The sequence below is a fragment of the Tamandua tetradactyla genome, chromosome 12 (assembly GCF_023851605.1).
Source record: "Tamandua tetradactyla isolate mTamTet1 chromosome 12, mTamTet1.pri, whole genome shotgun sequence".
Lineage (NCBI taxonomy): Eukaryota > Metazoa > Chordata > Mammalia > Pilosa > Myrmecophagidae > Tamandua > Tamandua tetradactyla.
This window is the reverse complement of record NC_135338.1, coordinates 34,243,956-34,269,191: the sequence shown is the minus strand read 5'-3', so window position 1 is coordinate 34,269,191 and position 25,236 is coordinate 34,243,956. Positions and strand designations below refer to the sequence as shown.

Sequence of the window (25,236 nt, the reverse complement as noted above, 5' to 3'; positions counted from 1 at the left end):
TTTATCTCTGCACCTCACACCCACCCCATTTCACCAGTGACTTAGCATGAAATTTGCAGGAATAGATCTCCAAAATTTTCATCTTTATGCATGCCTTCTTTTCCTTCTGTCCTTATGTCAAATGTCCCACTTCCACCTCCTACCCTCCATCCTGTCAAGGTTTATTTTATGGAAGAAATATGTTCTTATGTCTTTCTCCCTCTTGTAGTTTATTCTTTTTCCTCCCTCCCTCCCTCCCTTCCTCCCTCCCTCCCTCCCTCCCTCCCTTCCTCCCTCCCTCCCTCCCTTCCTTCTTTCCCTTCCAAATAATTCAGAGTAGATTGCATGCATTGTGCTCCTTGAATGCTTAAAACTTTCATATATATTTCTTAAGAATTAGATATTCACTTATGTAACTTCATTAAGTACATTTATCAAGTTCAAGAAATTGAGTATTGATGCAAGAGCATAAAATCTATATTCCACTTTTTTCAGTTGTCCCAATAAGGTTCTCTTTTTTTGACATGCCCCTTTATAGGAAATGATATGGTTTGCATTCTATAAAGTGAGATTTTGCCAGTAGAGCTTATTTATATAACTAGGAACATTAACTGTCAATTTTGGGATATCTTGAGACATCCTATAGAAGCAACAGATTTTAACTTGCAGTGTGGTTAGGCCATTTGAATGAATGAAATTTGCTGCATTTAGGTTTCATTTTCTAATCTACTTCTTGTCTTTGGGGATGGTTGGAACATAGTCATGATAATGAGAAATATCGTTGTCTTTTACACTGTTATAGATGGTGTTTCTTTCCAGATCTCCTGTTTTTGTAAGTTCCCTTCCTAGGTGCTGCCAAGTGCATTAGTTGCCTGTTCTTATTAATTCTTACTTCATTTTAATTTTAGATCACAGATTCTGCTGGCCATATTCTGTACTCCAAGGAAGATGCAACTAAGGGAAAATTTGCCTTTACCACCGAAGATTATGATATGTTTGAAGTATGTTTTGAGAGCAAGGGTAAGTAGGGTTTTCCCTAGGTTAAGCATCATCTCCTAACTCCATGGTACCGCTAAAATTAGGCAGAGTATGAACTTAACTGTATGCTGGGCAAGCAAGAAGGGGAAATGAGAACTGTATATTTGTAAAGGCTCATGCACGTATAAGTGAAAATTGGCCGATAAGTAGAGTTCTTTGTATATAGGAGTGGGCATTTCTTTTTACTTTTTAAAAAACTCTGTATTTTGAAATAATGTCAAATATTAAGGACAGTTGAAAAATAATACAAAAACCGATACAAAGAACTCTAATAAAACCTCTATCCAGATATCCACAATCACCAGTTTTTAACATTTTGCTAAATTTTTGCTCTTTTTTCCTTCTTTCCTTCCTTCCTTCCATCCAGCCATCCATTCGTCTAACCCTTCCAGATAATTGAGAGTAAATTGTATGTGTTGTGCTCCTCGAATGCTTAATTCAAGAAATATGTATTAAGAAATATGTATTTCTTAAGAATTAGGATATTCACTATGGAACCTCATTAAATACAGTTATCAAGTTCAAGAAATTGAATATTGATACAAGAGTATACAGTCTAAATTCCACTTTTTCGGTTGTCCCGATAAGTTCCTTTTGGGCGTATTCTCCTCAGTTATTGGATCCAGTCCAAGGTCATGTCCTGCATTTAGTTGTTTTAGTTTCTTTAGTCTTTCTTTTTTTTTTTTCTGTTGTGGAAATGTATATACAGCATAAAATTTCCCATCTCAACCACTCCTAAGCATACTATTCAGTAGAATTAGTTTTATGCTATGCTCATCACCATTTATTACCCAAATTTTTCCATCACCTCAGAGAGATCCTACCCCCTTTATGTATTAACTCCCCATCACTCCTCTTTCCTACTGCACTGGTAACCTGTACTGTACTTTGTGGCTCTATGAATTTGCATGTTCAGGTTATTTCATGTAAGTGAAATCATATATTATCTTTCTTTTTGTGCCTGACTCTTTTTACTCAACATGATGTCTTCAAGGTTCATCCCTTGTTGTAACATGTATCAGATCTTCATTGCTTTAAAGCAGAATAAGTTCCATTGTGAGTATATACCACTTTTTAAGTCCGTGTATATGTTCCTCTACTGATGGACAGTTGGGTTGTTTCTACCTTTGGCGACTATGAATAATGTTACCTAAGTATTGGCGTACTGATATCTATTTGAGTTCCTGCTTTGATTATTTTGGGCAAATACCTAGAAGTGGGATTGCCAGGTCAAATGAGAGTTCTGTGTTTAACTTTTTTTTGCCAATTTTTTACAAAATCACTTCTTTTTTTCCTTCTCTTTTTGTGGAAAATAACTTATATATACAAAAAAGCTAAAAATATCAAAGGACAGCACCATAATTAATTGTAGAACATATTTCAGAGTTTGACATGGGTTACAGTTTCACAATTTTAGGTTTTTACTTCTAGCTGCTCTGAAATACTGGAGACTGAAAGAAATATCAATTTAATGATTCAGCATTCATATTCATTTGTTAATCCTATCTTCTCTGTATAACTCCATCATCACCTTTGATCTTTCCATCCCTCTCTTTACGAGTGTTTGGGCTATAGCAATTCTACATTTTTCATATGAGAAGGTTCCGTTACTAATATGGGGTAGGAAGATGGTACTATCTGATGTTCTGGAGAGGTTGGGCTAAGTTTCAGGACTTATCTGGACCAGGGACACATCTGGAGGTTGTAGATTTCTGGAAAGTTACTCTAGTGCTTGGAACCTTTGTGGAATCTTATATATTGCCCTAGGTATCCTTTAGGATTGGTTGGAATGGTCCTGGTTGGGGATTGGCAGGTTATGAAAGGGAGCAAGGTCTACCTGAAGCTTGTGTAAGAACAACCTCCAGAGTAGTCTCTCAACTCTATTTGAACTCTCTCTGTCACTGATACTTTTTTTTTTTTTAGAAATCATACCATTCTACATATGCAATCAGTAATTCTTAACATCATCACATAGATGCATGATCATCGTTTCTTAGTACATTTGCATCGGTTTAGAAGAACTAGCAACACAACAGAAAAAGATATAGAATGTTAATATAGAGAAAAAAATAAAAGTAATAATAATAGTAAAAACAAAAAAAAACCCAACCAGACAGACAAAAACAAACAAAAAACAAAACAACAACAACAACAACAAAAAAAAACCTATAGCTCAGATGCAGCTTCATTCAGTGTTTTAACATGATTACTTTACAATTAGGTATTATTGTGTTGTCCATTTTAGAGTTTTTGTATCTAGTCCTGCTGCACAGTCTGTATCCCTTCAGCTCCAATTACCCATTATCTTACCCTGTTTCTAACTCCTGCTGGACTCTGTTACCAGTGACATATTCCAAGTTTATTCTCGAATGTCGGTTCACATCAGTGGGACCATACAGTATTTGTCTTTTAGTTTTTGGCTAAACTCACTCAGCATAATGTTCTCTAGGTCCATCCATGTTATTACATGCTTCATAAGTTTATCCTGTCTTAAAGCTGCATAATATTCCATCGTATGTATATACCACAGTTTGTTTAGCCACTCGTCTGTTGATGGACATTTTGGCTGTTTCCATCTCTTTGCAATTGTAAATAACACTGCTATAAACATTGGTGTGCAAATGTCCGTTTGTGTCTTTGCCCTTAAGTCCTTTGAGTATATTCCCAGCAATGGTATTGCTGGGTCGTATGGCAATTCTATATTCAGCTTTTTGAGGAACCGCCAAACTGCCTTCCACAGTGGTTGCACCATTTGACATTCCCACCAACAGTGGATAAGTGTGCATCCTCTCCAGCACTTGTCATTTTCTGTTTTGTTGATAATGGCCATTCTGGTGGGTGTGAGATGATATCTCATTGTGGTTTTGATTTGCATTTCTCTAATGGCCAGGGCATCTCTTCATGTGCCTTTTGGCCATTTGTATTTCCTCTTCTGATAAGTGTCTGTTCAAGTCTTTTTCCCATTTTGTAATTGGGTTGGCTGTCTTTTTGTTGTTGAGTTGGACAATCTCTTTATAAATTCTGGATACTAGACCTTTATCTGATATGTCATTTCCAAATATTGTCTCCCATTGTGTAGGCTGTCTTTCTACTTTCTTGATGAAGTTCTTTGATGCACAAAAGTGTTTAATTTTGAGGAGCTCCCATTTATTTATTTCCTTCTTCAGTGCTCTTGCTTTAGGTTTAAGGTCCATAAAACTGCCTCCAATTGTAAGTTTCATAAGATATCTCCCAACATTTTCCTCTAACTGTTTTATGGTCTTAGACCTAATGTTTAGATCTTTAATCCATTTTGAGTTAACTTTTGTATAGGGTGTGAGATATGGGTCCTCTTTCATTCTTTTGCATATGGATATCCAGTTCTCTAGGCACCATTTATTGAAGAGACTGTTCTGTCCCAGGTGAGTTGGCTTGACTGCCTTATCAAAGATCAAATGTCCATAGATTAGAGGGTCTATATCTGAGCACTCTATTAGATTCCATTGGTCGATATATCTATCTTTATGCCAATACCATGCTGTTTTGACCACTGTGGCTTCATAATATGCCTAAAGTCTGTCACTGATACTTTATTAATTATACTTCTTTTCCCCCTTTTGATCAGAATGGAATTGTTGATCCCACAGTGCCAGGTCTGGATTCATCCCTAGGAGTCCTCTCCCACATCACAAGGGAGGCTTTCACTCCTGGATGTCATGTCCCACATCCGGGGGGTGGACAACGATTTCACTTGCAGAGTTGGGCTTAGAGAGACTGAGGGCACATCTGAGCAACAAAAGATGTCCTTCAGAAGTAACTCTTAGGTATGCCTATAGGTAATACAATTTTCTCTGCTACCTACATAAACTTCACAAGAGTAAGCCTCATGATCGAGGGCATGGCCTATTGATTTTGGTGTCCCTAAAGTTTGACAGACTATCCGGAGATTCCCTGATGGTAAGGTTTAATAGTTCTATATTTTGCTCCCATTCCTCAGGGGACTTTGCCAATACTTTTTATTGTCTGTTTAATATACTCTAGGATGTATCCAGGCATTACAATAATCAATACAGGATTAAAGAACCTCTTTCTTATTCTGTGCTCCCTGTGTTTCAGTTGTTAAATGAACTATACAGATAGGTTGAATTAGATTATGCGCTACAGAAAATTTCAGTTCCAGACCAAATAAACCTTTCTTCCATTGGTTTCAAAGAGTATGTGTGGTTCTAAAATATAGACACTGTCTTCCTTACCCATATGTTCTGAATTACTTTAACTCCAACCTGTTTGGCTTCATATTTATCTCTAAATATCAGGTTACAGGGCTGGCCACGGTGGCTCAGCAGGCAGAGTTCTCTTCTGCCATGCTGGAGACCTGGGTTCGATTCCCGGTGCCTGCCCGTGCAAAAAAAAGAAAAATCTATATATAGATATCATGGTTAGGGACAGGTGTCAACTTGGCCAAGTTGTGGTACCTGTTCATCTGATTGGGCAAGCGCTGGCCTGTCTGTTGCAATGAGGACATTTCATAGGATTAGGTCATGATCACGTCAGCTACATCCACAGCTGATTCCATTTGTAATCAGCCAAAGGGGAGTGTCTTCTGCAATTAGTGATGCTAAATCCAATCATGGGAAGCCTTTTAAGGAGGACTCAGAGGAGACAGATTGCATTTCCTGCTTTGGCTGGTGAGCCTCTCCTGTGGAGTTCATCCAGGCCATCCATTGGAGTCATCGGCTTCGGAGCCTGCCCTGTGGATTTTGGACTCTGCGTTCCTACGGTCACGTGAGACACTTTCATAAATTTTATATTTGCAAGTGTTCCCTGTTGATTCTGTTTCTCTAGAGAACCCTAACTAATACAATAGATATATCAGTTTACATATATTAAACAGCCCCTCAAAATCCAGAAATAATAATCACCAGTCTGTACTTAATGTGTCTGCTCTAAAAGTTTACAATCTAGACCCCTGTTTTCTTAGAAGCATTTTCTAAAGGTGACCATACCATTCTTGTTCTTTTGTTTCTGGCTTATTTTGTCTCACTAAATGTCCCACATGTTCATTCACATCTTTGCATGCCTCACGACATTGTTCCTTTTTGTACCAGCACAACATTCACTTATAAGTATATACCATTGTTCGCTAATCTACTTTTCCATCAGTGCATCCTTCAGCCACCTGCATTCATCGGGCATCATGTAGAAGGCCCAAAGTCTACAGTCTAAGAACATTCTCAATTTTAGATAATTTCATTTTTCCCAAGAGAAAGAAAACCAATAAACACACCCTCACCAAATAGGAAATCTAAATCTCCTCTTAACTCCTGTCCCTCACCCCATTATTTATCTCTGCTGTTACTGTGGTGGTGCTGAAGGTTTCCTTTTGAACACAGCTCATAGCATGCAATAGCTGTTTTCCCCCTGTACAGGTATCATATCTTTGAAGTAATGCTTGCGAGAACTAATTCATATTTCTAGTGTTAATCAGCGGGACACATAGGTCTATACAACCCCTTTAAATCTTGTTCATCTTCAATATGGTAATGTTACTTATAGACCCACTAGAGAACCGGCTTCACTCCTATCTGTTTCCTTACATTGGAGTTCAACCTCATTAGCTAATGGTTCACCCATCTCTAGCTTCTGTGTATCCCTAAGTCCCCTATATTCTGTATTATAAGCCTCTGATTATACCTTTATGCTGGTCATAAAAGTGGAATCATACAGTATCTATCCTTTTGTGTCTGACTAATTTCATTCAGCATTATGTCCTCAAAGCTCATCCATCTTGTGATGTACTTCGGACATCATTTTGTCTTACTGATGCATAATATTCCATCATATGTATATACCACATTTTGTTGATCCACTCACCTGTGGATGAACATTTCCATCTTTTGGCGATTGTGAATAATGTTGCTGTGAACATCAGTGTGAAGATGTCTGTTCGTGTCACTGCTTTCAGCTCTTCAATAGTGCTATTGCTGGATCAAAGGGCAGCTTGATACTTAGTTTCCTAACGAATCACAGTCTTCCATAGTGGCTGCACCGTTGCACATTCCCACCAGCAGTGCATAGCCAATGAAAATGAGCATCTCTTCATGTGCTTTTGAGCCATCTGTATTTGCTCTTCAGAAAAATGCCTATTCATATCTTTAGCCCATTTGATAATTGGGTTGTTTGTTCTTTTGTTGTTGAGTTGTATGATTTCTTTGTACATACAGGAAATCAAACCTTTGTCTGATATGTGATTTCCAAATATTTTCTCCCATTGAGTTGGCTGCCTCTTCACCTTTTGACTAAGTCTTTTGAAGTGCAGAGGCATTTGATTTTGAGGAGTTCCCATTTATCTATTTTTTCTTTTGTTGCTTGTACTTTGGGTATAAAGTTTAGGAAACTACCTCCTATTACTAGGTCTTGAAGATGTTTCCCTACATTTTTGTCTATTAGCTTTATGGTGCTAAGTCTTATATCTAGGTGTTTGCTCCACTTTGAGTTAATTTTTTGTACAACATGTAAGATAGGGGTCTTCTTTCATTCTTTTGGCTATTGATAACCAGTTCTTCCATGTCCAATTATTGAAAAGACTATTTTGTCACAGTTCAGAGGATTTGGGGGCCTTGTCAAAAATCAGTTGACCATAGATTTGATGATCTATTCTGCACTCTCAATTCAATTCCATTGGTCACTGCTTCTGTCTTTGTGCCAGTACCATGCTGTTTTGACCACTTGTGGCTTTATAATAAGTTTTAAAGTCAGGGAGTGTTAATCTTCCCACTTCGTTCATTCTTTTTAGTATGCTTTCAGCTATTCAGGGTCTCTTTCCCTTCCAAATGAATTTGGTAGTTAGCTTTTCCAAATCTTCAAAGTAGGTTGTTGGAGTTTTTATTGGTACTGAATTGAATCTGTAGATCAATTTGGGGAGAATTGACATCTTAACTATATTTAGCCTTCCTATCTATGAACAGGGAATGTCTTTCCATCTATTTAGATCTTTGATTTCTTTTAGCAGTGTTATATAGTTTTCTGTGTACAAATTCTTTACATCCCTAGTTAAGTTCATTCCTAAGTACTTGATTCTTTTACTTGCTATTTTGAATGGAATTTTTTCCTTAACTGACTCCTTAGCTAGGTCATTGTTTGTGTATAGAACTGTTACTGATTTTTACACATTAGTTTTATATCCTGCCACTTTGCTGAATTTGTTGATTGGCTCAAGTAACTTTGCTGTAGATTTCTCAAGATCTTCCAAGTATAGTATCGTATCATCTACCAATGATAAGAGTTTTATTTCTTCCTTTCCAATTTGGATGCCTTTTATTTCTTTGTCCTGCCTGATTGCTCTAGCTAGAACTTCTAGTGCAGTGTTGAATAATAATGGTGACTGGGCATCCTTGTCTTGTTCCTGATCTTAGGGGGAAAGCTTTCAGTCTCTCTCCATTGAGTACGATGTTGGCTATTGGTTTTTCCTATATTCCCTTTATTATACTGAGGTACTTACCTTTGATTCCTATCTTTTGGAATGTTTTTAATCAGAAAAGGATGCTGAATTTTGTCAAATGCTTTTTCAGCATCAATTGAGATGATCATGTGATTTTTCTCTTTTGATTTGTTAATGTTCTGTATTACATTAATTGATTTTCTTGTGTTGAACCATCCTTGCATTCCTGATATAAACCCCACTTGGTCATGGTGTACAATTCTTTTAATGTATTGTTGCATTCGACTTGCTAAGATTTTATTGAGAGTTTTCACATCTGTGTTCATTAGGGAGATTGGCCTGTAGTTTTCCTTTCTTATAGCATCTTTACCTGGTTTTGGTATTAAAATTATATTAGCGTCTTAAAATGAGTTAGGTAGAGTTCCTTTTTCCTCAAGTTTTTGGAAAAGTTTGAGCAACATTGGTGTTGGTTCTTTCTAGAATGTTTGATAAAATTCCCCTGAGATGCCACCTGGCCCTGGACTTTTCTTTGTAGGAAGATTTTTTTTTTTTTTTTTTTTTTTAGAGAGAGGGAGGAAGGGAAGGAAAGACAGAGAGAAGGAAGGAAGGATGGAAGGAAGGGAAACATCTTTTAAACATTTTCTTGTTTTATTATATTTTGTTTGTTTGTTTGTTTTTTACATGGGCTGGGGCCGGGAATCAAACCGGGGTCCTCCGGCATGGCAGGCAAGCACTCTTGCCCGCTGAGCCACCGCGGCCCGCCCCTGTAGGAAGATTTTTGATGACTGATTGAATATCTTTACTTGCGATTGGTTTGTTGAGATCTTCTATTTCTTCCTGAGTCCTTGTAGCTTGTTTGTGTGTCTCCAGGAATTTGTCCATCTCACCTAAGTTGCCTAGTTTGTTGGTGTATAGTTGTTCATAGTATCCTCTTATGATTTCTTTCATCTCTTCAGGGTCTGTAGTAATGCACCTCTTCTCATTTCTGATTTTGTTTATTTGCATCCTCTCTTTTTTTCTTTGTCAATCTTGCTAGTGACCCATAAATTTTATTGATTTTCTTAAGCAGCTTATGCTTTTATTGAGTCTTTCTATTATTCTTTTGTTCTCCCATTCATTTATCTCTGCTTTAATCTTTGTTATTTCTCTTCTGTTTGTTTTCGGATTAGTTTCCTGTCCTTTCTCAAGTTCTACCAGGTGTGCTGTTAAGTCCTCAATTTTTGGTCTTTCTTATTTTTTAATATAGGCATTTAGGGCAATAAATTTCCCTCTCAGCACAGCCTTGCGTCCCATAAGTTCTGATAAGTTATATTCTCATTTTTATTCATCTATAGATAACTGCTGATTTCTCTAGCAATTTCTTCTTTAACCCACTGGTTTAAGAGTGTGGTATTTACTCTCCATATATTTGTGAATGTTCTCATTCTTTGGTGGTTATTGAGATCCAGCTTCATCCCATTGTGATCAGAGAAAGTGCTTTGAATAATTTCAGTGTTTTTAAATTTATAAAGACCTGTTTTGAGTCTCAGCATATGATCTATCCTGGAGAATGTTCCATGAGCACTAGAAGAATGTATATCCTTGTGCTTTGGGGTGCGATGACCTATATATGTCTGTTAGGTCTAATTCATTTATCAAGTTATTTAACTTCTTTATTTCCTTGTTGATCTCTGTCTGATTGGTCTATCTATAGAGGAGAGTGGTGTATTGAAGTCTCCTACTATTACTGTTGAAACATCTATTGCTCCCTTCAGTTTTGCCAATGTCTGTTTCATGTACTTTGGAGCTCCTTGATTGGAAGCATAAACATTTATGATTGTGATATCTTCTTGGTGAATTGATCCTTTAATTAGTATATAGTGTGCTTCTTTGTCTCTTATGATGTCTTAACATTTAAAATCTATTTTGTCCAATATAACTATAGCTGCTCCTGCTTTCTTTTGGTTACAACTTGCATGGAAAATCTTTTTCCATCCTTTCATTTTCAGTCTATTTGTATCCTTGTGTCTAAGATAAGTCTCTTGTAAGCAGCATATATACATATATGGATTATGTTTCTGAATCCATTCTGCCAATCTATATCTTGTAATTGGTAAGTTTAGTCTATTAACATTCAAAATTATTTACTGAAAAGACATTTCTTGAATCCACCATCTTATCTTTTTTATTTTGTCAGATCTATATATTCTTTTCCCTCTTTCTCTTTGTATTCTTTAAATTACCCTTAATCTGTCCCTCAATTTTTTTTCAGATTTTTAATTTTTTTTTTTTTCCTGGAGTTTTAAATATAGTGCATAGATTACAAGAAGACATCTGTAAAACATTTTAGATGCTTCTTCTGCACTATCTTTTTTAAAAAATGCAATTTTATTGCAGTATATTCACATACCATATAATCATCCAAAGTATACAGACACAGTATACAAAGTATACAGTTCACAGTATCATCCTATATTTGTGTATTCATCACCACAATCAATTTAAAACATTTTCAATAATCCAAAAAAAAGAATAAAAATAAAAATAAAGAAGAACACCCAAAACGTCCCATACCCATTATCCACCCTTATTGTTTATTTTTTGTTGTCTTTATTTTCTTACTCATCTGTCCATACACTGGATAAAGGAAATGTCGTTCACAAGGTTTTCACAATCACACGGTCACACCGTAAAAGCTATATAGTTGTGTAATCATCTTCAAGAATCAAGAATCAAGGTTATTGGATTATAGTTCAACAGTTTCAGGTATTTCCCTCTAACTATTCTAATATACTACAAATTAAAAGCGGATCCCTGGGTGGGCCACAGTGGTCAGCAGGCAGAGTTCTCCCCTGCCATGCCAGAGACAGGGTTTGATCCCGGTGCCTGCCCATCAAAAAACAAAACAAAAACAAACAGAAAAATGGATCCCTATATAATGTGTCAGAATAACCTCCAGGATAGCCTCTCAACTCTATTTGAAATCTCTCAGCCACTGAAACTTTATTTAATTTCTCTTCCTGCTTATGTTAAGAAGGCATTCTTAATCCCACCATTCTGGGGCCAGGCTTATACCAGGAGTCTCCCACATTGCCAGGGAGATTTACACCCCTGGGAGTCATGTCCCACTTAGGTGGGAGGGCAGTGAGTTCACCTGCCGAACTGGCTAAGAGAGAGAGAGGCCACATCTGAGCAACATAAGAAGTTCTCTGGGGATGACTCTTAGGCATAATTATAAATAGGTTTAGCCTATCCTTTGCCGGAATAAGTTTCATGGGGATGAACCCCAAGATCGAGGGCTTAACCTATTAATTGGTAGTTCCCAAAGCTTGTGAGAATATCAGGAATTCCCCAGGTAGGGAAGTTTAAAATTTCTATATTTTTCCCCAGTCCCTCAAGAGAATTTTACAAATACTTTTTTTTATCTTCTGCTCAGGTTACTTTGGCATGTAGCAGGGCATCAGACCAACCTGTATAAATGAACAAGATTTCACTCAGTATTCTAGGTTCCATGTAATTATAGTGTTCTAATAAACTGACCCTATAGGTTAAATTAGATAGTGTGCTACCAAAAATATAAATTTTACACCAAATAGACATCTCTTCCTATGGTCTCAGACAGAAGTTGACATTTTAAAACACAGTCAATATCATCCTTTACTCTTTAGTCTGATTTACTTTAGTCCTAACCAGATCAACTCCATTCATAGCTCTAATTGTAATTTGATCTCTTTTTCAGCTTTTTAAGCAGTTGCTGTATGTCTCCCTCAATTTTGAAGGACAATTTGGCTGGGTACTGAATTCTTTTTTTTTTTTTTTTTTTTTTTTTTTTTTAAAGACAGAGAGAAGGAAGGAAGGATAGAAGGAAGGAAGGAAGGAAGAAAGGGAAACATCTTTAAACATTTTCTTGTTTTTATTGTATTCTGTTTCTCCGTTTTTGTTACATGGGCTGGGGCCGGGAATCGAACCGAGGTCCTCCGGCATAGCAGGCAAGCACTTTGCCCGCTGAGCCACCGCGGCCCGCTAGAATTCTTGACTGGAAGTCTTTCTCTTTCAGAATCTTGAATATATCATACGCACTGCCTTCTTTCCTCCAGGGTGCTAGTTGAGTAGTCTGAATTCAGTCTTATTTGGTTTCCCTTGTATATAGTAGATTGTTTTTCTCTTGTCACTTTCAGGATTTTCTGCTTCTCTTCAACATTTGACAGACTGATTAGTTTGTGCCTTGGGGAAGGCCTATTTGGATTTATTCTGTTTGGAGTTTGTTGGGCTTCTTTCACTTGTAAATCTATGTCCTTTATGAGGGTTGGGAAGTTTTCCCCCATTATATCCTCAACTACTCTTCCTAGCTTTTACTCCTATATTCTCCTTCTGGGACTCCAATGATTCTTATATTTGTATGCTTTGTTTTGTCTGTCATTTCCCTGAGTACCAATTCACTTTTTTCCATCTTTTTTTGCCATTTGCTGTTTTGAGTCTTTGAAGTCAATTATCCTGTCCTCTATATCACTTATTATTACAGGGAGGGCAAGGTAGTGCTCGGGAGGGGTACAGGAGAGGTGGGTTGGGCTGCATTTGGGCTGGAGGTGTGGGCAGTTTCGTGTACTGGAGTCTAGTGGGGTGGGGGCTCGTGGAGCATGGGGAATGGGAGCGGGTGATGGGGTTCAAGTGCATGGAGTGTGGGGTGAGTAGCTGGTCACTGGGCTGCTCTGGTGATGGTAGCAAGCCCAAGGAACGCCGCGGCCTGGCTTAGTTACTAGTCCCCGGCTCCTGTCCGTGCACTCCCTCACGCTCCGTGCCTCTGCGTCAGGCTTCAGCTTTCTGCCTCTCAGTTCCTCGGCCTCTGCAACCAGGGCTGCCCTATGTGGTGCAGAAGGCTTTCCCAGATCAGCCACACTCCTGAATCAGTGCCTCAGTCACCCTCCTGTCCCTTCTCCAACTTTTCCATGGAACAGCTCTATGTTTAAGTTTTTAAAGAACTATCAGACTGTTTTCTACAGTAACTGTACCATTTTACATTCTCCATATCTTTCCAATAAGATTTCCTGTTTTTTTAATAGTAGGAATCCAAGCCTATGTGAAGTGTATCTCATTGTAGTTTTAATTAACATTTCTCTGAAGGTCAGTAATGTTGAATGTCTTTTCACATTCCTGTTGACCATCTGAATAATCTTCTTTGGAGAAATGTCTACTCAAATCCTTGGCCTATTTTTTTTATTTGGGTTGTTTGTCTTTTTATTGTTGAGTTATAGTTCTTTATATATTCTGAATATTAAACTCTTATCAGAACATGGTTTCCAAATATTTTCTCTCATTCTGTAAGTTGTCTTTACACTTTCTTGATAATGTCCTTCAATGTACAAAAGTTTTTTAATTTTGATGAAGTTCATTTTGCAATTTTTTCCTTTTGTTGCTTGTGCTTTTGTTATAAAATCTAAAATCCATTGCCTACTGGAAAGTCCTAAATATATTTCCCTATGTTTTCTTGTAACAGATTCATAATATTAGCCCTTATATTTAGGTTGTTGATCCATTTTGAATTCATTTGTGTATATGGTGAGAGGTAGAGGTCCACATTATTCTTTTAAATGTGGATTTCCAGTTGTCTCCACACTGGAACATCTCAACACCACAGTGATGGAACAGTGTCTCATCACTGTTTATAGAGGGGACTGTTATTTCCACCTTAAATGGATTTGTCACCTTTATCAAAAATTAACTGTCCATAGATAGGTGGATTTATCTCTGGATTCTCAGTTGTATTCCATTGGTCTTTATGTCCATCCTTATGCCAGTAGTATATTGCTATAGCTTTATCATACATTTAGAAATTAAGAAGTACGTGTTCCCCAACTTTGTTGTTCTTTTTCAAGGTTGATTGGCTTTTTGGGGCCCCATGCCATTCCATATAAATTTGAGGATCAGCTTTTCCATTTATACATAAATAGTTGCTGGAATTTTGATGGGAATTGCATTGAATTTATAGATTACTTTAGGCACTGTTAATATCTTAATATTAAATCTTCCAATCCTTGAACATGGAATATCATTCCTTATATTTAGATCTTTAATTTCTTTAAGCAGTGTTTTATAGTTTTTCGTGTATAAGTCTTTCACTTCATTAGTTAAATTTATTCTTTTAAATGCTATTGCAAATGAAATTGTTTTCTTGGTTCCTTTTCAGATTGTTCATTACCACTGTGTAGAATCCCAGCCGATTTCTGTGTTTTATCTTATATCATGCAGTTTTGCTGAAATCATTAATTGGTTCTAGTAGCTTTCTTGTGAATTCTTTGGAATTTCCTATATATAGGATCATGTACCTTACGAATAGTGATAATTTGATTTCTTTCTTTCCAGTTTGGATGCCTTTTGTTTTTTTCTCTTGCCTGATTGTTCTGGCTAGAATTACCATTACTGTATTGAATAACAGTGATCAAAGTGGGCATCCTCGTGTTATTCCTGATCTTAGGGGAAAAGCTTTCAGTCTTTCATCATTGAGTAAGATATTTGCTGTGGGCTTTTCACAAATGCCCTTGATTGTGTTGAGAAAGTTGCCTTCTGTTACTAGTTTTCTAAGTTTTTTAATTATGACAGGATTTTGAATTTTGTTAAATGCTTTTTCTACATCAGTTGAGATAATCATGTAGTTTTATTCTTCATTCTACTATGTGGTTGTTTTAGTTTGCTAATACTGCTGGTATGAAATATACCAGAAATAAGTTGGCTTTTTTGTTTTTGTTTTTTTGGGGGGAGTTCATGGTCTGGGAATCAAACCCTGTTCTCCCAAATGGAAGGAGGTTGTCTTTTGTAAAGGGGATTTATTAAGTTACAGGTTGACAGTTCTAAGTCCATAAAAATGTCCAAACTAAAGCAACTGTTCTAGTTTGCTAGCTGCCAGAATGGAATATACCAGAAACAGAACAGCTTTTAAAGGGGGCAATTTATTAAGTTGCAAGTCCATAGTTCTAAGGCTGTGAAAATGTCCCAACTAAAGCAGGGCTATAGAAATATCCAATCTAAGGCATTCAGGGAAAGATACCTTGGCTCAAGAAGGCTGATGATGTTCAGAGTTTCTCTCTTGACTGGAAAGACACGTGGCGAACATGATGGCATCTGCTGACTTTCTCTCCTACTTCTTGTTTCATGAAGCAACCACAGGGGCATTTTCCTTCTTCATCTCCAAAGATTTCTGGCTGTGCAGACTCTCCTGGTTCTTGTGGCTCTAAAAATGGCACTCTCTCTAAAATGTTTCCTCTTTTAAAGGATTCCAATCATGGCCCACCTGGAATGGGTGGAGTCACATCTCCCTCTAATGAAAAATTAATACCCACAATCGGGTGAGTTACATCTCCATGGGAAAATTTAAAACTCCCACCTGATTTATAGCTTTTTTGTATATGTTATTTTGGGAAAAAACAACAAAACTCTCACCCAGCAATACTGAATGAGGATTTATGGACATGGCTTTTCTGGGGCCCACAAATTCAAACCAGCTCAGCATCCAAAGAAAGATACCTTGACTCAATCAAGAAAGACTGATGACGTCCAGAACACCTCTGTCAGCTGGGAATGCACAAAGCTGGCATCTATTGATCCTTTAGCTTCTGGTTTCAAACAGCTTTGCTGGGGGCATTTTCTTTCTGTATCTGCAAACATCTCTGTCTGTGTCAGCTTTGAGCTTTTTCCAAAATGGTTCCCTCTTAAAGGACTCCAGTAAGCAGATTAAGACCCACCTTGAATGGGCAGAGACCACTCCCTGGAAACCACCTAATCAAAAGGTCCCACCCAAAATCTCCATGGAAACAATAAAAAAAGAGATCCCACCCAAAAGATAAGTCTGTCCCAAGATTGGATTAGGAGAAAGAACATGGCTTTTCTGGGGTATACAACAGCCTCAAGCCAACACATTGGTCTATTACACTGCTTAATTTTCTTATGTTGATACACCCTTGCATTCCTGGGATAAATCCCCCTTGTTCATGGTATGTAGTCCTTTTAATATGTTGTTGGATTTGGTTTGCTAGTGTTCTGTTGAGGGATGTTGCATCTGTATTTATGAGGGATATTTGTCTGTAATTTTCTTTTCTTGTGATATCCTTATCTGTCTTTGGTATTAGGGTGCTCCTGGCCTCATGGAGTAAGTTAGGAAGTGTTTCCTCCTCTTAAAGTGATTTGGAAGAGTTTAAAATGTATTGGTGTTAATACTTTGAAAGTTGATAAAATTAACCAGTGAAGCCAGCTGGCCCTGAACTTTCCTTTGTTGGATGATTTTTGAATTACTGACCGATCTCTTTACTTATTAAGGGTCTAATGAGATCTTCTGTTTAGTCGTTTAGGTGACTTGTGTGTGTCAAGGATTTTGTCTATTTCATCTAGATTGGCTAATTTGTTGCCATTCATCTGTTGGTAGTGTTTTCTTATCATCGTTTTTATTTGTTTGGTCAGTAATAATATATCAGCTTTCATTTCTAATTCTAGGTATTTGCATTTTCTTTATATTTTTGTCAGCCCAGCTAAAGGTTTGTCAATTTTATTTGATCTTTTCAAAGAACCAACTTTTGGTTTTGTTGGTTTTGTATTGTTTTTCTATTCGTAATCATTTATAGCTCCACTCTAATCTTCGTTATTTCCTTCCTTTTACTTACATTGGGTTTAGTTTTCTTGTCTTTTTCAAATTCGAGGTAAAAAGTTAGGTTACTGATTTGAGGGCTTTCTTCTTTTTTAATGTAAGCATTTACAGCTACTGCATCCCATAAATTTTTGTTTATTGTGTTTTCCTTTTCATTCTTCTCAATATATTTCCTAATTTCCCTTGTGATTTCTTCTTTGAAATTGGTTGTTGAAGATACATTGTTTATTTGCCACTTATTTTCAAGTTTTCCAGTTCACTCCTTCTGTCACTGATTTGTAGCTTCGCTCCATTTGGTCTGAGAAGATAGTTCTCAGTATGATTTCAGTCTTTTAAACTTTTTGAGGGACTTTTCTATATAAGTCTTGAGAAAAATGTGTATTCTACTATTGTTGGATAAAGTGTTATATGCATATTGTATTAGAGTATTTAGGGAAACAGAACCCTAGTAAATATGTACATATTGTGAGGTTTTTTTTTTTATAGGAATGTGAGGATGGGCAAGTCCAAATTCCATAGGGTGGGCCATAAACTGGGAACTCAGCTGGCTGGCTGAAGGAGAAATGGAAATTCTCTCTTCTAGCTGCTGAAATCATTACTTCTTTTAAGGCCTTCAACTGATCGGATAAAATTTCTCTCATTGTTGAAATCAATTTCCTCAATTGATTGTAGATGTAATAAACCATGGATGCAGTCAATTTGCTGATGATTTAAATCCATGAAATATCCTCACAGAAACAATCAGACCCATGCTTGCTGGACCAAACAAGTGGACACCATAACTTGACCAAGTTGCCACATTAACTTAACTATCACAGTCTACCCCTTTTGTACTTGGCACCCATACACATCTCCTTAATCCATACTTAATCTCTAAATAAATGCTGTAACAGTCATATTTTTCACCTAGAAATACGCAGTTGTCCCACATACAACAAAAATGCATTAACTTTTTCTAGAATAGAGAGCAAATCATTGGGGAATATTTACTCTTAACCGTCATTTCCTATAACTTAAATTCTGTAACATGAAGTTAATACAACTAGCTGATATCCTTTGATAAGGGAGTAAGATAGGTAAGAAAACAAAGAATTGCTTTATGTATATATAGAAACATCCTCAGAATAAGGAAGAAATGTTCATACCTTTCAGACCTTGTTTCTGTAACTGGTTGTAGCTCATATTTATAACATACATTGTTCCACTATCCATTCCATATTACCTTTACCCTCAACATGCACCTCAACTGGTTGTGGTTCTTTGCCTGATGGGGCAACCCAAACTTTCATTCCTAAAGTTTCTGGACCATTGGTAGTCCTGCCTGGCTTGGGTTTTAGTTTTCCATTGACCCTAGGAGATCTCTTATATTCTTTTATTTATCTGTGACTGTCTTAATCTTTCCTTCCTTCCTTCCTTTATTTATTTACATGGGCAGGCACCGGGAATCAAACTGGGTCTTTGGCATGGCAGGCTAGAATTCTGCCACTGAGCCATCATTGCGCCGCCCAGTCCTTCCTTTTTTTTTTTTTTTGCATGGGCAGGCACTGGGAATCGAACCCAGATCTCCAGCATGGCAGGCGAGACTTCCTTTTTGAAGGACATTTTTGTCAGATATAAAATTCTTGATTGGCAATTTTTTCTTTTCAGCATTTTAAATATATCATCCCAGTACCTTCTCCCTGTGTGGTTTCTAATGAGAAATAGGTACATAATCTTACTGAACCTTCCATGTACAGGATGCATTGCTTTTCTCTCGGAGCTTTCTGTATCCTCTCTTTGGCATTCAGCAGTTTGATTAATTGAGTCTTGGTGTGGCTCTATTTGGATTTATTCTGTTTGACATCTGTTGAGCATCTTGGATATGTGTATATTATGATGTTCCTTAACTTGGGGAAATTTTCTCCCATCATTTCTTTCTGCTTTTCTCCCTCTCTCTCTTTTCCTTTTGGGATTCCCATAGTGCATACATATATTGGTATGCTTGATGGTGTCTCTCCCACAAATCTCAGGCTCTGTATACTTGTAATTTTTTTTCTCTTTCTGCTCCTCAGATGAATAATTCCAATTGTTGTATTCTCAAGTTCTCTGATTCTTTGTTGTCCCCTCCAATCTTATAAATTTCTGTTATTGTGATCTTTGGTTCCTTTTTATGATTTTTATCTTTATTGCTATTCTTTTGCTCATCTGTCATTTTTCTGGTTTCCTTTAGTTGTTTGTCCATATTTTCCATCAGTTCTTTGAGCATATTTAGGAGAGTTTTTAGAAAGTTTTTGTCTGGTCTATACAATGTCTGGCCCTCCTCATTGATGAGTTTTAATGCTTTATCTTGCTTCTTTGCATAGGCCTTTTTCCTATCTTTTTTTTTTTCTTGTAATCTTTTTTTGTACCATTGACTTTTGATATTTTTGTGTGTTCTCTCTGGAATTAGTCACTGGGGCATATGTTCCTTAAGCTTGTATCCAGCTATTGTTATAACAAAGATTTCCTTAAATACCAGGAGCTGGGATATAAAAGAAAGAAAAAAAAAAAGGAAGAAAACACACTTTTCCCAGTCTTTGTAGATTGACCCATGTTGGTACTTCACTTAAGAGCTTAGCTTGCCTAACACTGAGTTTCAAGAAGAGCCTGAGTTGAAAGCAGAGGATCCTCCCCATTCTTTTCTGAGCTTGCGTCTTGTCATGTACATGCACATATGGCCTTAGTAATTCCCTCATTTACACAGATCTGTATGTCACTTTGTCCCTAGGAAATAGTACCTCCCTGTCCCTGTTGCTACAGTGTATGTCCCACAACCAACAGTCCTTTGCTTGTTGCCATACAAATTGGAGAGACATCCATGCACCTAGTATGTGCACAAACTGCTACTTTACTTTCTCCGGGACTGGTAGTATAGGGTAGCTGTGAACCAGGCAGGGGAGGGATGTGGGTGGGGCTAGCAAGAGCTATACTAGTTTTCCTACCTTTTTTTTTAAGTAATAAGAGAATATATTCACAAACTTGTGGGGTCTCTATTTTCTGTAACATCTAATAGTTTAGAAGAATGTGGTTTCAATGTTTAGTCATGGAAATACTTCTATGCAAATTACAGGGTAATTCTCTAGATCATTTATGTTAAAATACCTGAACAGCATTGCATATTTTATTTATAAATATTTATAAATGCGAACATTTCCAATATTATCTGGAAGTAATTCAGGGATATGACAACAGTGGTTATCTAAAGAGAGAAAACTGATTTGGTAGTAGTGTGGTTTAAGGGAGGTAAATTTATATTTAAAGTTTAAAATCTTAAACATTAAAAATATATATTGTGGGGCGGGCCGCGGTGGCTCAGCGGGCAAGAGTGCTTGCCTGCTATGCCGGAGGACCCCGGTTCGATTCCCGGCCCCAGCCCATGTAAAAAACAAACAAACAAACAAAATATAATAAAACAAGAAAATGTTTAAAGATGTTTCCCTTCCTTCCATCCTTCCTTCCTTCTCTCTGTCTTTCCTTCCCTTCCTCCCTTAAAAAAAAAAAAAAAAAAAAAAGAAAAAAAAATATATATATTGTATAATTTGTGTAAGGAAAATTAAGACACATTTTAAATTATAGATATAGAGAAATGTAGCTGTTTCAGAGGCTGATGTGAATAACTTGATATAAATCATTCTGGTAGAAAACGAGAGATTATATCCTTTCCTGATAAAAAAAAGACAAGGTGTCATAATTTTTTACAAAAGTGTTTGAAACAATGAGGTGTTATAGATACACTTACATTTAAGAATAATGAGAATAAAGTACTAAAGAAACAGTTTCTACATCATTATAAGATAAATGCATTCAGTCAATACCATATATATAATTTTATAGCATTCTTGTGTACTTTAATACTCCATATACTTTCTGTTTCTAGCTATGCATGTTTTGTGAAAGGAAGGTTTATTTTTTTATTTTTTATTTTTTGGCATGTTCAGACTCCAGGAATCAAACCCAAATCTCCCACGTGACAGGCGAGAACTCTAACGTTGAGTTAACCTTGTAGCGCTGTTTTCCTACCATTTTTAATTTTCCTTTTCTTTGTTTTGGTGCTCACCTAATTACTCCAACTGATACATGGGACTCTGAGAAATATGATTCTGTCAGTTTTTGCTTTTTGAAATGTCTGTGGGAGGATGGAACCCTAGAATGTCTTACTCTACCAGTGTGGTGATGTTGTGTCATACTTGGGTTGAATGCTAGAGTTGAATTCGGTATAGATGCTAGAAAATAGTGCACTTAAATGCTAATGACATATTTTCTCAGGGTTTAGAAATAGGATTTGTCACAAGCAGTTTTGGTTTAAGGAGTGCTTGCTATTTCCTAGTCCTAATATCTTGCTGTTGATTCTTCTGTGCATCTCATGGCCAATATCACAAGGTAACTTTCAGGCAGAGTACATAATGGCTTAGTAGTAGGTGATTCCTTTTCACTCTCTGTTCTTTAGCTTCAAGGACATCATACCCAGAAACCTGTACACATTTATAACTGTTATTTTTGTCAATGACTTTTTAGGCTGTAAGTCCCAAAAAGCTTTTTTTTTAAGACTTAAAGGGGAGAGACCATTTTGACTCTTTGAGCTGGGAGGCCTCTGATGTGATGGTATCCTCAGACATGGCTAAATCTGAGGGTTTTCACACTGTCATTGGAACTTTGTCTCTTTTAGTGTTTACCTCCCTTGCCCCCTATTTGACTTTATTTTATTCTCAGGCTCTCTCTATATGGCAGCTAAAGGACAACTGCAATTTTTGGCTTGTGGGGAGATTTGAATATATGATCCTAGATGAAGAGAAAGTACCTTTACCAATTGTGCCAGCAGATACCCAGAAAAATTTCAAACAGTATATTAACTAGCTGCTTTTGACAGTTAACAAATAATTGACTCCCTTGGTCTAAAGCAAGTCAGCTTACCTTAATAACTGAAGGAGTTCACCTGAACAAAATAGTAATAGAATAAACAGAATAGTAGGTTAAGAATAAAAAATTAAAGGATTTTAATAGTGATTTCATGATTGGCATCCTTTTCCTAGCTGCCACCCCTATCAGTTCCATGATCTCTCAACAATATTCTACCCATTTCAACATGGTTATCTCACTCTTACCTCTAAACCACGATGTGTGAGACCATTCATAAACTTTTCTTTCACACTAGTTCCCTTCTTTCATCAGTGTCACCACGTCCTTCCAGTTATTCAGGTTCATGTTTTTGTAATCATTTTTGTCTTTTCCAGTCTATCACTAAATTATGCCGATACTTCTTTCAAAATATCTTCGATATCTATCACCACCCAAATCTGAACTCCAGTCTTTTAAATTACAGAGTTTATCGTTAGCCTTTTAATTGATCTGCTTTTAATATATATAGATAATACCACCCGATTTAGCTTTTAAAATACATCTTACATCAGTCTCCTTTTCAAAACTTTCCATTCCCTGTCATGGCAGTACTGTTCCTGTTCTATAGAATAAAACCCAGAATCGTAGAATTTTAGAGCTGGAAGGGAGTTTTAGACAGCATGGTCTTTACTAATCTCTGTAATCTCATTCTAACCTAATCTTCTGCTACTTATCAGGTCCCAGCCAGCCTGTTTTTTTCGGCCTTTTAAACATATCATATTTATTCATTTGCTTGACTATGCTTTTCTCATGTAAACATGAGTTAACCTTGATTTTTATTGACTCATTCATTTAGTAAATATTTATTAAGTGGCTTATATATGTCAGATACTGTCCTAGGTATTAGGGATATAACAGAATAAAACAGAGGTTCCTGCTCTCGTGGAGCTTAGATTTTCATTAGAGAGAGATAGACAGTAAACAAATACATGTGTCAGGTAGTGATAAGAGCTTTGGAAAAAATAAAGCAAAGGCCTTGAGATACTAAGTATGTCTCAGAGACAGCAAGGAAGTTAGTGTATTATAACATTTACTGATTGGATTATTTGGGCATTTAATGGTATGTGTGGCCTCGTATTGTTTAAATGTCTCATGTATATATGTCTTTGATTCCCAATTATATTTTGAACTCTTTGAAGGCAGAGAATGTTTTGTTTCTTCTGAATTTCTTATATGCTGATACTGTGTGCATGAATGACTTATAACTAATTTTAAAATGTATTAATATATATGTATGTCTATACACACATATACACACAAACTCCATTTCCAGTTTCATTTGTGTTCTCTGTTTATTCTGACTTGGGGACCTGATACCTTGTTGTCTTTGGAGACCTTGTATGTCTGTGTATTTATTTGCCAGGCAAATCCAGAGAGAAATTTCTGAAGTCTTTAAAAAGGAGGCCCTTTATGACTGTGATGTCAGCTAGGGAGCATAGGCTGACTGTTCTATGTAAGAGAATGTATGAACTGGATGACCAGCCAGAGATGTGTTGTTCCGTGATTTCACTTGGGATTGAATAATTCTAATGCTGTGCTATGGCAAACAGGGAGATAGTGAAAAGAGTTTGTTAGGAAGATGATATCTTGATCATCATCACCACCCCAGGTGGGGCTGTGAGCAGCATGGATTTCATAACTTTTTTTTGTTTTAATATTTTTATTGAGAAATCTTTACAGACATACATACCATACATAGTGGATTTCATAACTTTTTAAATGAGAAAGAGGAAGCGAAAATTTGCATTGCATCTCTATGGGCAATGCCATGATCAGGATTACACATCAGATTCGGGAGAAGTGACCTTGCTGGGCACTACTTTTTAGACTTTTTGTCTTAGAAAATTGTTGGTTTAATGCTGAAGGCATCTGTGACTTCTTTTATCTGTTCTTAATCTTACCTATCTTATATCTTTTGTTATGAAATTGATGTTTCCAGTATAGCCAGAGCAATCCTTTACTGTCTTTTGAACATGCTGTACTCATTTCAACATCCCAGCCTTTGCCCATGCTGTACCTTCTGTCTAGAATACTTTGCTCAAGTCTAGCCTTCATGTGCTCCTTCAGTGAGGTCTATTCATAATTAATCTCCTCCCTTCTCTTAGCATTGTTTCATAGCTGGTATTGTCTGAACCAGACTGGCTTAAAGTTTTACATTGCTTTGCATTCTTAATGTAGTTGTTATGTGTATCTGTCTATGTCTTAGATCCCAGTGAATTATTTGAAGGCATAGACTGTACTCCTTAAAAATCTCCACCACAGTTCTAGCACCAGTGAGTTCTTAGTGAATAGTTGTTGAATTGACGTTAGAACATTTCAGAGACCCTCCAATGTCTCAGGCAGCAGAGAGTACATACAGTACCATTCCCGGCTTAACCCTAGTGCTTAAATTTTCCCAAAACTTCTCATTTCAGGCAGTTTTTAATTTTATAAATAAGTGAATGTCAGGGGATTTGGGCTGAGCTGTTTTCTAGGGTTCTTTGAGTCTTTCTCTTACTTGATGAATTAAAATTACAATTCCTTTTTGATTAAACTGAATCAGATTAACTTTTCTAATATGAATATTGCTTTGTTGATCTTACTATCCCCAAAACACATTTCTCTATCCAAGAAACAGCTCTAAGAATTTTTCTCTTATTATTATTATAAGGTTTTTTCTTGATGGGTCTCTTTAAATCAGTGGGAATAGCCTAATGACAGTTTATTCACTTACTGAAGTAGGCCTTATCAAAATGTTTTAATTAAAATGGATAGTAGACAAAGTCTATGTTCTGTTCAGTACTCACATTTGTATTAGGTAAATCCAAGCTTGGCAAATACTAAATAATTCTAAGTGAGCATGATCTCAGTTAGAAAGGGCAACCTTTTCACATCTAGAAATGTTCATTTTCACATTAAATTGGCACCCTCTACCTATTGATCTTTATGCCACTCGATTTCAGACTATTATGATTTTTATTTTCTAATCAAATAAGCCGATTTGTTTTCTCTTCCCCCATTCTGTTCCTCTTAATACCAGCTACAGTGTCTTGTGTCCTGCCTGCTCAGAGATGTTTGCCAGCAGCATGTTCTTGTTGCTTTCCGGCACCCCACACAGATAGAGGCTTTGTCTGGAATGTTTGTGATTTTAGTGAGAGCCAGGAATTTTCTGCAGCTGAGTAGGGGGAGGAGTTGTGTCTGTTTCCCTGTACTGAGTGGGTAGGGGGTTGAGAGAAGGAGAGTGGGTGGATGATTTCCCAGAATTTTGAATATTCCACACAATGAATCCTTTGAT

The 25,236-nt window shown here is 36.8% G+C and overlaps 1 protein-coding gene across 2 annotated transcripts in view; it reads left to right on the top strand.

Moving 5' to 3' along the window:
- Positions 1-25,236, top strand: part of TMED10 (transmembrane p24 trafficking protein 10) — a 60,278-nt gene that overhangs the window by 19,681 nt on the left and 15,361 nt on the right. For both annotated transcript variants that reach the window (XM_077123092.1, XM_077123091.1), the window contains exon 2: positions 888-999. In XM_077123092.1, the coding sequence (XP_076979207.1) occupies positions 888-999 (112 nt within the window). The remainder of the gene's footprint in view (positions 1-887; positions 1,000-25,236) is intronic.